This window comes from Ursus americanus, chromosome 2, assembly GCF_024610735.1.
Source record: "Ursus americanus isolate L20-20 chromosome 2, mUrsAme1.1.p, whole genome shotgun sequence".
In the NCBI taxonomy this organism is placed as follows: Eukaryota; Metazoa; Chordata; class Mammalia; order Carnivora; family Ursidae; genus Ursus; species Ursus americanus.
The window spans coordinates 17,356,882-17,370,619 of record NC_142128.1 but is presented as its reverse complement, the minus strand read 5'-3'; the positions used below and the strand labels follow the sequence as shown (position 1 = coordinate 17,370,619).

Here is a 13,738-nt window from a genome sequence, read left to right as displayed (position 1 = left end):
CCCCCCCCAGATCAGGGATTGGCTGGCTAAGACTCCAGCAGGAGGGGTCAGGAGAAAGATATTTCTGCTGACAGAGGGGGAACAGTGGGGCTGCAGCCTGAGATGTCACTCATGAGGGAAGCTAAGGTGGCCCCAGCCCCAGGGAAGGGGGGGGGCAGGGAGAGACTTCACTGTCTGTGTTTTGCTGACCCCTCCCTCAGTTGCCTGGACTTCCTCAGTTGTACTGAATTTCCTGTTCCAAAGTCATCCCTGTAGTTCTTCCTCCTCCTACTCCCGAGCCTCCACCTTTCTCTTTCCTGGACTCCCTCCCGTCCCACCCACCCTCGACCTGTTTCTTTTGCCACAGTCTCCTTCCTCACCCAGTTTGCTGAAAGGGCAGCAGATACTCCAACCTTCAGGGGATGGGAGAGGGGGACAGCATCTTTTGGGGGCCAGAGGAAATGGCTCTAGAGGGACAAGGGGAAGTAGGGAAGGGAGAGGGTCAAGGGGACAGGGCAGAAGATGGTAACCCAACCCTCGGGAGGGGTTGCTGCAGCCATCAACAAGGGATTTAGTGTCCAAGCCCTGGTGAGCAAAGCCAGGACTGCCTGTCTCTCCCCCAAACTGCCCCCCTTCCCCATCGCTCTAACTCGGCCTCTGGAAACGTAGCCTTCGGGGGCCCCCCCATCCCTGGCAGGGAATCCCCCCCCCCAAGAAAATGGGATACCCAGGCAGCCAGGTAATCCAAGAGGCTACAGAATGTGCTGATGGCAGAGGGGGAGAGATCAATGTTTCAGGATGGGAGCAGGAGTCACCCCAAGTCCTGGAATGAGGGTCCCCTCATCCCCCACTGTGTTAACTCAAGGGGTTCACATGGCAGACCCCAGATGGCGGGTAGTCCACACTCTGCCCTAGCCCTGGAGTATCTCCTCTAGGGGAGAGAGGATCACAGGCTGCGTGCTCAGGTGCTGGGCATACCCTGCAGGAAGAGGCGTGAGGGAAGAAGGGGTGTCAAGGAAAGGGGGCTGGGAAGCTGGATGGAGCAGAGGCTCCAGACCAAAGGAATGGGGAGGGGGCAGATTGATGGGGACAGGTCTGGGGGAAATAAGGACAGAACAGAGCTGGGGAAACAGAGACAGGGCTGCCGGGGCCAGAGGGAAGTCTGAGGAGCAGTGGGAAAAAGGGACTGCAGGCAGCTGGCATGCAGCAGCCAGGTGGGTGGGGGCCCAGGGCCGGGTGCAAAGCCACAAGTTGTCGCTGAGCGGCTGGCCTTGGTATCAGCTTCCTCGTCGGAGCAGCTGCTTGGAGCCCCCCACCCCCACCCCTGCTCCTGGAGGGGGGCATCTTTTGGTTACTACCAGGGCAGCTGCTGGAGGAGCGGACAGAGGGTAGCCTGGGCTGTGGGCAGGGGAGGAAAGGAGGGCAGAGAGAGGAGAAAGGTTCAATGAGAGGTAACAGTAGAAGGTCAGGGAGGGGAAGAAGGAGCCTCAAGTCCTTCCTGCGTCCAGGCCTCTAGCTTCCTGAGATGGACAGTCAGAGGAGTATGGGCCACTGAAAGGGTTCTCCAGGCTGCTTCCCCACTGGCGCTCAAGTTCTTAAGCAGATGACGGCAGAGCAGACAGGGGGAGAAGGAAAGGGAGGCCTCACTTTTGGAGAGCAGGCAGGCCAGCAGGGTTGATGGCACTTAAGGATTTAGCCGCCCCCCCCCCCATTTATCCCTTCCTCTGTCTGGACTTGGGGGGGGAGGGGAGCCTTCCGGGTGAATTGAGGACATGGTGCTCCTTCCCTCCCCCTTTTCATGGTTCCCACAAACCCCTCCCTTGAGCTGGGACCTGAGGAGGGGGGCTGAGACAATGGGGTCACATCTGCAGGCACCTCCATCTGGCCCAGCACCCACCTTCTTAGGCCAGAGTCAGGCTCAGCCTGTGCCAAGCCTTTTGGTGCTCTGTGGCTTCTCCCTGCCACCACCTGGAGGAGTGACGGGCGCTGTCTGAAAGGAGCAGGAATGCCCAAACATGGAGAAGGGGGAGAAGACTGAAGGACCAAGGCTCCAGGGGAGCTGAGAGCAGGAGGCTGAAGACAGGAGGCAGGCTTTACAGGACGCTGCTGCCAGCGCGGCCCTTTAAGGTGGCCCCTCCCACCTCCCCCAACTTCCCAGATGGACAGCTACCCCACAGGAGCTGCAGAAGGCTGGCCACCGGGGAGGCTGGGGGTGTGGCCTGGGATGGAAGAAGGAACTGGTTCTCCGGGATCCCTCCCGCAGGGGTCTCCAAGCCCACAGCTGGAAGGTGTTCCTCCCCTCCTGGGAGGGCTGAAGCTGGGAATGGGAGAAGCCTGCTTCTGAAGGACAGGGACATAGAGCCTGGCCGGTCCCTGGCCAGTCCCAAACTTCAGCGCAGCCATCCTTAAAGCGAGGCTTAGAGGGAAGCAGTCTCTTAGGCTCCTCCAGCCAAAACATGCAAATCTTGGGGTGGGGGGAATGCTCCTTGGCCTCCTCCCCCACCCATCTTCAGAAGGCAAGTTCCTGAAGCCGGCAGGGTTTAGGGGGAGGGGGAGCCTCGCAGCACCAGTTGCTGCTAGATTAGGAGGGGATCAGGTCCTGCTTACCCTGGGGCGCCACGGCCTTCACTCACCACCTCCTTTTCCAGAACACAGCACCCAGCTCCCCAAACCATCCCCTCCTTTGCAAGGCCAAGTCTATCCTCAGTCCCCTGAGGTCAAGGTTTGGGGGAGCCCCAGGAATTAGACAAAACTGGGAGAGCCAGCAGGCTTCCCCCCGCTAGACCCCAGCCTGGGTGGCCTGTGAGCCCAGCTGTCTCCTGTCCATCTCCCAACAGGACGCAAGGCCCAGAATAGCAAGGTCATAAGCATGGCTAGGGCCTCCTGGAGGTGGGGACAGTGGTTGAGGGGCGCGAGAATATAGGCCCCATGCTGCCTGGGAAGGAAGGTGACCGGCAGCACTGGGTGGAGGCGAGGAAGGGAGAGGGCCAAGCAAAACAGGTGGGAGTCTTCAGAACCTGGCCCCTCCCTGTGGGCACCCACCACCTGCAGAGCTGGGAAACCCAAGGGTGCCCTCCGTCGGAAGAGGGCATGGCTGCAGTTCAGTTCAAAGAGCAGAGCCTGGGCTGAATCGGGGTGCTGTGAGGAGGGAGAGATGTTGCAAACTCATGCCCATGGGGCTGAGGTCACGTGAGTGCAGTGGGCCAGTGGGGTTGGAGCAGATGTGGAATGTGGAAGGTGGAGCACCTGGGGCTGGATCTTGGGATTTTCACGAGAAGCCAGTAATCTGAACTTCTATGTGAAATCCCAATGGAAACACTATCCAAGCAAATCATGTCCACAGCGCCAACCCACATAAAACTTCCCACTAAACAGATGAGGACAGCGAGGCCTAGAGAGGCTAATACCTTGCCGAGGCCAAACAGCAAAGGACAAGAAAAGCCAGGAGTGAAAGCCAGTCCGTCCTCGGGCCCCTCTGCAGCCAGGCTCTGTGGCTGCCACATTAAATCTCTCCCAGCACAGCCACGGTGCCCCAGCCCCAGCCCCACGATCTCTCTCTGATTGCTTTCTCCCTAGGGTGGGAAGCCTTCACTGAAGAATTCAGAGCAGGAAGGGTCCTTAGGGGTTGTCGATCCTGCTGCTCACTGTCCTGTCCCATTGAGAACTTGGCTGGAGACCCTGGGAAGCACTGTTTGGCTCTGCACTTACCGCTCAACCAACAGCACAGCCCACAGGGGAGCAATGGGCCGAAAGCACAGGGCTAGAGGCCAACAGGGACTTGCCCTGACCCAGCCTTCTGGCCTCTCAGCTCCAGAGTGGGCAACACTGAGTGGGCTGCCTTCCTGACCCGCCTGTCCCAGCCCCCACTGCAAACACTGGCCACAGCCATCGCGATGGAACTGAGATAAACCCTTTTATTTATTTATGCTTCTCCATTTTGTTTAAAACAACAACAACAACCACCTTAATATAACTGACAGCCCTTCCCCCTCACCCTTCCTCGGGGTGGGGGGTGGTTAATGGGGAAATGGCCCCCAGGGATGGGGCTGACCATAAGAGCCCCTCAGGGAGGTAATGGAGCCCAAATCCCCTGCCCAGGGGATGGGGCACCTGTAGTGTATGAACTGGGGAGTTAACAGGGCTCTCGAACCTCTTCTTGTACCAACATAGGTGCCCTTGGCCGTCAAGGGTCAGGAAGCACATGGGGAGGGGATGCCTACCGCTCCTCTATGTCCCTGCCCAGCCCCAATCTCACGAACTAAGGGCTGGGGAGCAAGAAGAGTGGAGAAAGAGCGGGGTAGGGTGTCTCACACGAAGGAGTACTGGTTATTAATGGCTCTGGGATGGCCCCCTTCTTCTCCATCGCCCCCTAGTGGTAACTGCTGGAGCTGCACCATCGGGGTGGCCCCGGGGTCCCCACCAGATCCAGCGCCTCCCTGGGCCTCCGTGCCTGGTGCTACGGCCTCTTCCAATTCAACCACGGGGACCAGCTCAACCACGGGGACCAGCTCTTCCTGGACCCCTCCACTGCCCGCTTTCTCTTTCTCTTGCCTCTCTTTGGCTGCTGCGGCTGCTGCTGCCGCCACTTCTGGCGCCCCCGACGCCTCTTCTGCCCCAGGATGTGGGGGATCTGTCCATGAAGGGGGTTCAGGGGGCTGGGGTGGGTCATGGGAGGTGTTCGGTTCTGGATAGGAATGGTAAGAAGACAGACTGTGGAGGGAGGCCAGCTCTGGCGGCGGCCTCCCCTGCACTTGTGCCCCCAGGAGCCATGCGCTATCTCCCCCACACCCGTCTCCTGAGCAACCCCCCGGGCCATGGAGATGGATCATGGGCGGCGGTGAGAGGAGGAGCACACTTACACACAGTCACTCGCTCCGAAGGGCATGAGGGCGGAGGAGGCATCGGGGTAGCATCGATCTCCCTCGCACACCCCTGCATGGCTCCCGGCCTGCTCCCGGCCTGGGGGGGAGGGGCAGCGTGGGGACAGATGGGACGTTGGGGCGGGGAAAAGGAGAGATCAGACAGGGACATCAGACATGGGGGGGGGATCAGACCAAGCATCCCCAAGAAGGACAGGCCCAAGGCAAGACTGCGACAAAGGGCAGAGACAAGGCCAAGAAGGATGAATCCAGGAGACACACAGGTGATGGAACACGGGGGTCTGATGGAATGGTAATGCACCGCCCCAACTGCCACTTCCTCCCGGCTCCAGCACGGGGCCTTCTGCCTCCCTACGTCCTCAGTGTCCTGCTTCCCCTTCAAAAGCCCCACACCCAAGAACCTCCGCTGCCCTACTCTCGCTCACGAAGCTTCTCCTCCTCACAGCCCCCCCGCCCCGTCTTTCTGGCACACACACCTCCTCACTTCTTGGGTGCACGGGCACCTCCTCCCCTGCAGACCTGCTCTGCTCACCCTGCTGTCGCTGGGAGGACACGACATAGCTGACAAGAACAACGTCACTGGAGCCTCCAGACTCCAGAGGGATGGGGTGCACCCGGAAATGCTCGAGCATATCGAAAATGGACTGGAACCACAAGTGCTGGACCCGGCACTGACCCTCCTCGTTCAGCGACAGGCGCAGGTGCTGAGGGCAGGGCGAGCAAGGTGAAGCGGGAGCCCACGCCCCTGCCCGTTCCAGAAGCCTCCTCCCCTGGATGGCCCCGTTCCCCCACCCCACCCGCAAGTTCCCTGCGGGGAACACAGCCTTTGCCTCACTCACCTTGGCCTTGCCCTGGAAGTTGAAAGTGAGGACGTACTCGCCCCGCCTCGTCTCACTCTGCCGTACCAGGAAAACACCGTGGGAGCCAGTGCCTCCAGCCAGCACTAGCTGCGCAGCCTTGAGTCGAGAGAGCATCCCGTGGAACCAAGGGTACCCTGAGAGGGGCTGGTCCCCTTCACCTCCCTCTGACTCCCCCTGGAACAGGAATGATCCTTCAGGAAGGAGAGAGGGAGGGAAACCGGGGTGTCAGGGAAGCCTCCCCCATCCTGGGAGAAGAGAAGCCTTGCTTTCCCGCCACCTGTCACTCCCCTCCCCCAAGGTCCGATCCCTCAGGTTCCCGAGACAAGAGTTTCGGGAGGGCGGGCAACCGGGCCTGGAGGCAGACACATGCTCTCACCTCTGGTACCTGTGGCTGTTTCCGGAGTGTCCAGGGGTGGGTAGGGGGCTGAGAGGGGATGAACTGTGCCCGCTGGGGGCCCCTCTTCGATGGGGATGCGGGGGGGCAACTCTGGGGGCAGCAGTTCCATTGAGTCAAAATGGGAGGCAGCGATGGAGGCGGAACTGGGGGAGATGGATGCTGAGGGGCGGTCTGAAAGGCCCCCGTAGGCCCCTGGAAAGAAAGGGAGGAGGGCAGGTTGAGAACTGGAGCAACCACTCTGTGTGCGCTGGCAGTCAGCGGGCTGAGGTGCCCGCCCTTCCTCAGCCAGGGGCCCGTCGCTTCTGACCCACGACTCCTGACTGAGGCCCTGGGCACTGCTGAGGGGCTGGAATTACTGCAAGGACGTCCTGGAATCCAAACGTGCCCCTGTTGTTTCTGGAGCAACAGCTGAAATGACAGTGACTGTCAAGTATCCTCGCATTAAAAAGCATCCTTTTTTGGCCTACAGAACAAAGTCCCCAACTCTCAGAGGGGTCAAAGATCCTCCCCCTGTCCATCGGCCCACCCTGACCACCCGACCACCCCGACTTGCATGGCAGTCTGCCTTCCCGGAGCCTCCGCGCTGGCTGGCTCATCCTGCCCGAATCTTCCAAAGCTCCAGCGCTCCCTGCCTCAGGGCTGGGCTCTGGCCACTTACTTCCGCCAAGCCCTGTTCCTCTCTCTCACCTCCCCTGGGTGCTATCCTGTCTATGCCACCTTCCCCGATTCTCATCCTCCTCTGAGCTCCCCAGGCGCTTCCTGCTTGTGCGGCTCGGAGGACACTAGGCACAGGCTCTCCAGGCTTTTCAGAGGGAGTGACAGCTCGTCAAAGCTACACTGGGAGCCACAGAGAGAACAGGAAGCACGTCTCGGGTGCTCGGAGCCTAGCACAGGGTCAGGTACGTACTCGGGCATCCCCGAATGTCTGCTGAGTGGCAGGCCTGAGCCGACGGGAACGTCATATCTGTGTGTGGGGTACGGAGAGCAGGGGGGCAGGGAGCAGACTGGCACAGCCCTGCTTTTTGTCAGGGACTCTCAGGTGACCTCTGAATAGCCACTTCCCCTCCCTGGTCTTAGCTGCCTGAGGGGAATGGAAACGAGGGGACTGGAACCGACGACTTATGAGGTCCACCCTAGCTCCAAGACTCTTCAACCTGTTTACTCAGTGAGCACAGCCAGGGTGCCAGGCACCGTGAAACGTAAGCTGGAACAGAGGAGCAGGACAAAGGGGAATACGGGCATCTGGAGAGGTGAGCTGGGCCAGGTGGACACATGTCTCTGGGCGTGCTGTGTGTGACCGCGCCTGTGTATGTTCAGTCAGGCCAAGAAGTAAAGAGTCAAAAACACCTGGTAGCATCAACGTACGTACAGAGATGGGGAGTAAAAGCAAAACAAAGACGTGAACCAAGTGTTCCAGAAGCTTGGGGAAGAGAGCCGTTATCTCCAGCCAGAGTGGAGGTCTGCATAAGGCTTATGGAAAAGGAGGAAAGGCTGGGCACAGAAGGCTGGAAGGGAGTTGGTGTGGGGCTCGTGCAAGGTGGGGATAGGGATGGTTCTGAGAGGCACGTTCTGGGCCAAAGTGAGACATTCGGTGGTAGGGGTCAGCAGCCAAGGGGCAGGAATGGGGTGCACGATCAAGTCGGGAGAGAGGGCCTCAGCCTGGTTCGGGGGGCTCTGAGGTCCCCAGCCCTCTGAAGTTCCACCCTTACCTTGCGACAAGCGGTCATTGCTCTCGCTGGCTCCCAGCAGCAGATCCTGGCTGGGCAGACTCTCTGAGTGACTGAGGCAGGGCAGCTCCAGGCTGTCTGTGTTCTCCCTGGTAAGGAAGGAGGTCCCGGGGGCCAGAGGGAGGGTCATGGGGCGGGGACTGGTGGCAGGGCAGGGTCTGCGGAGACGGGGAAAATGGTGCTGTGAGCAGGTGAGAGGCCCAAGGCTGCTCCCCAGCCCCACTGGCCCCCTCGGTGACAGCAGGCAGGCTCCTCACCCCGGGCTCAGGCATTCTTGGATGTCAGACACCCAGGCCTTCACATGGAGAGCATCGGCTGTCTCCAGGATGTACTCCGAGGGGCCTTCCACCTACGAGGACAAGAGGAGGCCCACAGGCCACTTCCAGGTCCAGAGGCTGGAAGCCACCGTAATGAGAACAAGAATACCCTCCCCCTCTCCCCTCCTCCCAGGGAAGCTGCAGCTCCAGGGACACCCTCAAGGCACTGGACGCACAGGCACCTCCTTCCACGCAGTCCCTGGCTGCAATGTGCTACGCAAGCTTTCGCCCCAACACGAGCACTCCAAGGGGGCAGGAGCCCAGAGCTCCTACCTTAACCACAAACGTGTTCTCCCGGTCAGGCATCTCCAGGGCCGTGGTTGTCCGCACGTCCGTGATGGTAGAGCAGGGAATGCTGAGTCGAGGCCGAGATGCCTGGGTGGGGAAAGAGACCAAGAGCCAAACTGTTGGTGTGCAGGGACCACCTCTCACTTCCCTCCAGAGAGCCACCATCTTTCCTTCTATGCCCTCTAAAGGAGTTAGACAAAGGGTCATAACACTACTTTTCCAGTCCTGCCCACAGCTCCTCCCCCAGAGTGAGGAGCTAGCTTTAAAAACCCAAGTGAGCAATAAAACCAAACCAAATCAAACCCAAGCGAGCAAAGCTATGCATGTGGGCTGCTCCACTCTGGGGGCTCAATCGCCTGCGCCCAGTCACCCACCCTCCCCGGGGCCTCACCTTGGGCGGTACAAAGAACTCCAGACGACTTCCTCCTCCTCCTTCTCCTTCACTTCGGAGCAGCAAGCGACACTTCTGCCACTGAGGCTGCCCTCCGCCCCCTGAAGTAGGCCCAGCTGCCCCTCCTCCCCGGCCCACTCCAGCCGGGTCAGGGGCTGCCTCTTCAGCCCCCATGAAACTCAGCAGCTCTTCCCTCTGCACCATCCCTGCTCCACCCTTCAAGGCCCCCCCGCCCCGACTGAGTCTCAGCCTCTCAAATCGGTGAGTCCATCTGTCCCCAGGGGATGTTCCATCACTAACCAGTCCCCTGCCAATGGTCCCGGCCCCGCCAGAAGAGTTGGAGTTGCTGTTTCCACCCAGGACTGGGGGGCCTGATGAGGTCTCGAGGGGCCCAGCCGGGGAGGGAGGGTCAACGGTCCCCCGCCACTGCAGGATGCCACGGACTGAACCGCGGACGGAGCGACCCACTGAGCGGAGGGAGAAGCGTTTCTTTAGCTTCGGCTTCGAGGAGGTCGTAGAAGAGGAAGAGACTGAGGAAGGGAGGGGGCCGGCCAGGTCCTCAGATGATCGAGAAGGGCCCAGCACAGCCAGGGGCCCACCCACCCTGCAGCTCTCAAGGGACAGGTCATGTGACGGGATCTCCACACCAGGACTCAGGGGAGCCGGGATGGGTGGCGAGAGGGAGCCGGAGGCCCGGGCCACCTCAGCTTCGAAGTGCTGCAGGAAGAGCTCAGCAAAACGGCGGGAGAAGGCAGCCTCGGCCCCCGGCCCTGCATACTGGGGGTGGGAGGCCAGGTAGAGGCGAAAACGGCGGGCAAAATCCAGGGCAGCAGCCCGGGCGTGGGACTCGCAGAACTCCCGCCAACTAGGAGGAGGGGGTGGTGGCAAAGGGGGAGGAGAGGGGGAGGCCCCATCCTCCGGGGAAGGGGCACCATTCATGATGGTCCCCAGGAGGTGGAGAGGGGGAGCCTGTGGGGAGGGGCAGCAAAGAGGGAAGCGGCCAGAAGACACGGGGTGAGCGGCAGCAGCTGCAGAAGGAAGAGAGGCACATACACCGAGTCACTGCTGAGGTGGGACTGGGGGCCGAGCCCCACCCCCAGCCGGACTCCCCACTCTGGTCAGGACTCCTCGGAGAGCCATGGGGAGCACCACACTGCCCCCCCTTCCCCTTCCCAGAGCCTCACACCCCACGCGCCCCAGTCAGCTGGCTCCCCGGGGTCCCGCCCCGCACCTACCCTGCTGCCTTCCCAACCCCACTCCCCCTGGCTCTGGTTCCAGGAGTGACAGACAGCCGTGGAGCACCTTCCTCTAAAACGGAGCCTTTAGCACGCACGCCACCTCCTTCTCTAAAACAGGTCCTTCAAGATTTATCACATGCTCCCCATAGGCTGTTCTTACCTTTCCCTGCAACAGGCTTTAATAACCTTGACAATAGATGAGGAAACCGAAGCTCAGAAAAGTTTCCGAACTCCAAGCCTACGGTTTTGCCCACTGCATAGTGCTGTGTCCAGGGACTGGCTGCCCCGGCCTCAGGCACAGCCCCTCACTGCCCCAGCTCTCAGGGGAGCTAGGTCTGTAGCGCTTACAGACCCTGCCTCATGGGTCCTGAGGTCCAGCTCTGAGGAGGGAGGCTGCTCAGGAAGGAGGATGGACGGATGACGGATTGAAACCGCACTTCTCCCCAAGGCGGACCCTGGGGCCCAGCACCCCGGCACGGTGTGACGGAGGCTCGGAATGGCCACAGCCCGCTTCTTTGATGCCCCTTTAGCCTGGGGCCCGGAGGCAGCAGCACCAGGCAGGGAAAGACTGTGGGTTGGGTCAGAGCAAGTCTCTGTTGGCCACAAAGTAAATAAAACATAACAGGGAGCTGGGGCCCTAGGCTTTTTCACTTCCTCTTCTTGCACTGGGGAGTGTGCCCTAAAGGCTGGTTAGCCTGGTGGTTAAGGCTATGGGCTCTGGAGTCGGACTTGGGACGAAATCCCAGCTCTGCCACCTATTAGCTGGGTGATCTGGAACAGGTTCTGTGTCCTCTCTGAAGTGCGGATCTGTAACTATAAAACAGAGCTAATGATCCCTAACCCATAGAATCGTTGGGAAAATTAAATGGAACATGTCAGGGCTCGACACAAAGTAAGCGCACGATAAACTGCTGCCATTATTACTATCTTTATGGGTTCCAATTCCTCTAAACGAGAAATGAAAAAAGAAGAGGCTTCCCAAGATCTTACAACTAGCAAGTGGAGGAGCTGGGCATGGCGTTTATAACCCATGGCTCTTTTGTTAAGTGTTCCTCCCCCATATTATACTGGAAGATGACTGGCACCAGGACTGGGGGGGGGCAGCTCAGGAAAGTCTCCCCAAACCTGACTCCTGCTCAGACCGACAATCAACGACCCCTCCCCTTCCTCCTTGGCCTAGACCCTACACATTCAGATGGCTCCAACCGCAGGGACAATTCCAAACCAACGAGAAGAAGCCAAGAGATGCGAGAGTCATGGAGCACAGGGGAACCGAGCCAAGAGGTGCAGACACAGCAGAGAGACCAATCTCCAGGCAGAGGCCACCTCAGCTCACACAGGCCCACCCAACCCTCTGCACCACAGGCCGACCCAGCCCCCTTCAGGCCCGCTGACCCTGCGACTCCTGAGCTGGTGACTCAGTTTCTCTTCTGCCAAGCAGGACTCAGACACATTTTCCCGGTGCACCTGCCTCTTGGCTTAGTTCTGAAATTTCCCGAAGGGCGGGTGGTGGAGGGTGCAGGCTCCGCTCCCGGCTCGGACCCTCTGGGCCCGGTGGTCAATGCATTCCGACCCGACCCTACTCCCTGGACACCCTCGACCCGCCCATTCCTCGGGGCCGCAGCCGCCTCGGGACGAGCCCCGTCTGCTGCACTCTGCGGGACCGAGCACCCCTCCTGCCTCTGGCCCCCCTACGCCCGCCCCCACCCAGGGCTCCTCTCAGGCGCCGGGGCCGGGTCGCGGACAGGGAAGAGGTACTTGAAGAGGGGGGTTCCGGTTCCGGTCCCACCTGCATCTCGGTCCCCGCGGTTTGCTCCGGCGGCGGCGGCAGCTCCCGCTCCCTGCCCCTCCCCCCGCACTCCGCGACTAGCTCCCAGGCCGCCTCTGCGCAGGCGCCGGGACCCCTTTTCCCGTCACCGAAGGAAGCGACCATAGAGAAGAGCGGCGAGATCGAAGGGCACCTACACACTCACTTCCGCCATCCTCCAATTCTGCGCAAACCCTTCGACCGCTCTGAGGTGGGGACTCTTGGGGGGCTCAGGGGCTTCTCCGGTTGCACTTAGAAGGAGCCGCAAAAGCCACCGTGGGAAGGGGTTCCCACTAGGTGCCCTCCCGGAGGAGACTCGGCACAAAGGAAAGGTGTCAACCATAGAGAAGCCAGCTCGGGGATAGAGTCCCGAGGCCCCGCTGTAGGCTAGAGTAGCCGCCGAGTGCCGGAAACCAGCGAGATGAGGAGGCTCTTTGCAGGGCGGCTGAGGGGTTCGCGGACACCGCCCCCAACGAGCCGGGCGAGGGAAGACGCGGGTGACCTTGGTTGAAGCCCCGCGAAGAGGCGGAGCCTGAACTTACGACCTTGGCTTCTCTGAGCAAAGGGACTGGAGGTCTAGGAGGTTCCCTCTGAGACAGGAAATAAAGATAGAGGGCAGAAATAAGGAGATCACTTTGGACGTGCCTGTGGGACGTCAGGGGGCAGGGGGACGTACGGTCTGGAGCCCAGTAAAGACATCAAGGCCAGATACAGGCATTGGGAACCGTTAAGGTGTAGAGAGCCATTGAAATCATAAGCACAATGAAATCAGTAAGGTCTGTCCCTGACCCTGCGCCAACTGGCCTAAGGAATAGGGGAATCTTGGCTGAAGCAGTTGATAAAAACCGGATTGAGCTTCTTCAGGAGCAGCTGAATAAAAAGCCAAAAGCTATGAGGAACCTGTGGTTCATGTTTAGGCTCTGCTTGCCCCCATGCATTTGCCTTCACTCGCAGGCAGCCCTATCTCAGTGGCAAAACGGCTTTCCATGGCTCCAAACTGAAGTCCTAAGAGCTTGGCAACTCAAGTAGAAGCAACCTGCTTCTTTTCTGAGATTGGCAATAAAATTCCCAGAACTGACCCCAGCTGACTGGCTTCGATCAGATACTCATCCTGGAACACAAGAGACTGGAGATGGATAAATGCCCTGACTCACACAAGAACGTTTATTCAAGGCTGAGGCTGCGGGATGGAGTTGGAAAACTTCATTGTGGAGGGCAAGTTCTGGCCTAGCCAGTCCTCATCTCCCAGCTCTCCCCCTATTCTAACCATTCTAAGATCAATTCACAGATGGCCTTTGTTAAGGTCTTCATCACCATCTTTGTCCGCCCATATTCCCAGTTCAGAAGAAGATATCAATGAAAAAGACTAGTTCTGTGGTCCCCACACTCCTCTCTGAAGCCCTTACCCTTCCTCTATAGTTTCTGCCCATTGTTTCTAGGAGAGAGACACAGTTGAGTATAGAAAGGCAAGGGTCTGGTGTTGATGAGTTAGGTTTGGAAATGGGTCTAAGCTGTCCAATAAAACTTTCTGCCACGACCGATGTTCTACATCGACACTGTCCGGTGTGCTAGCCACTAGCCATATGTAGCTCTTGAGCACTTGACATGTGGCTAATGGGACTAGGGAACGGAATTTAAATTTTAACCAATTAAAATAGCCACATGTGGCTAGTGACTACTGCATTAGTGCAGGAGGTGTCTGTGGACAGCTACGGGGAGCTGTCCAGCAGAGAGGGAGCTACCATCTGAGCGCATAAAGCAGTTTGGGGATGATCAGAAGTGAGTAGTGGTTGAAGCCATGGACATGAGCGAGATGGTCCAGGCAATACCTGTAGAGAGAATAGGGCCCAGGAC

General features: G+C 59.5%; 1 protein-coding gene across 7 annotated transcripts; it reads right to left on the bottom strand.

Moving 5' to 3' along the window:
• Positions 1–3,875: 3,875 nt before the first annotated feature.
• On the bottom strand, positions 3,876–12,481 carry SH2B1 (SH2B adaptor protein 1). Of its 7 annotated transcripts, none has more exons than XM_045785893.2 (9): positions 12,051–12,481; positions 8,840–9,867; positions 8,434–8,535; positions 8,101–8,192; positions 7,826–8,001; positions 6,096–6,308; positions 5,699–5,910; positions 5,392–5,563; positions 3,876–4,663 (listed from the first exon to the last, which is right to left on the bottom strand). In XM_045785893.2, exons 2-9 carry the CDS (start codon positions 9,776–9,778, stop codon positions 4,287–4,289), a joined length of 2,283 nt encoding a protein of 760 aa, XP_045641849.2. In that variant the 5' UTR covers positions 9,779–9,867; positions 12,051–12,481; the 3' UTR covers positions 3,876–4,286. The 7 variants fall into 7 exon arrangements, with proteins under 7 accessions (XP_045641849.2, XP_045641847.2, XP_045641848.2 ...); XM_045785891.2 differs by lacking the exon at positions 12,051–12,481 and adding an exon at positions 11,867–11,994; XM_045785892.2 differs by lacking the exon at positions 12,051–12,481 and adding an exon at positions 10,238–11,860.
• Between the last annotated feature and the right edge of the window lie 1,257 nt (positions 12,482–13,738).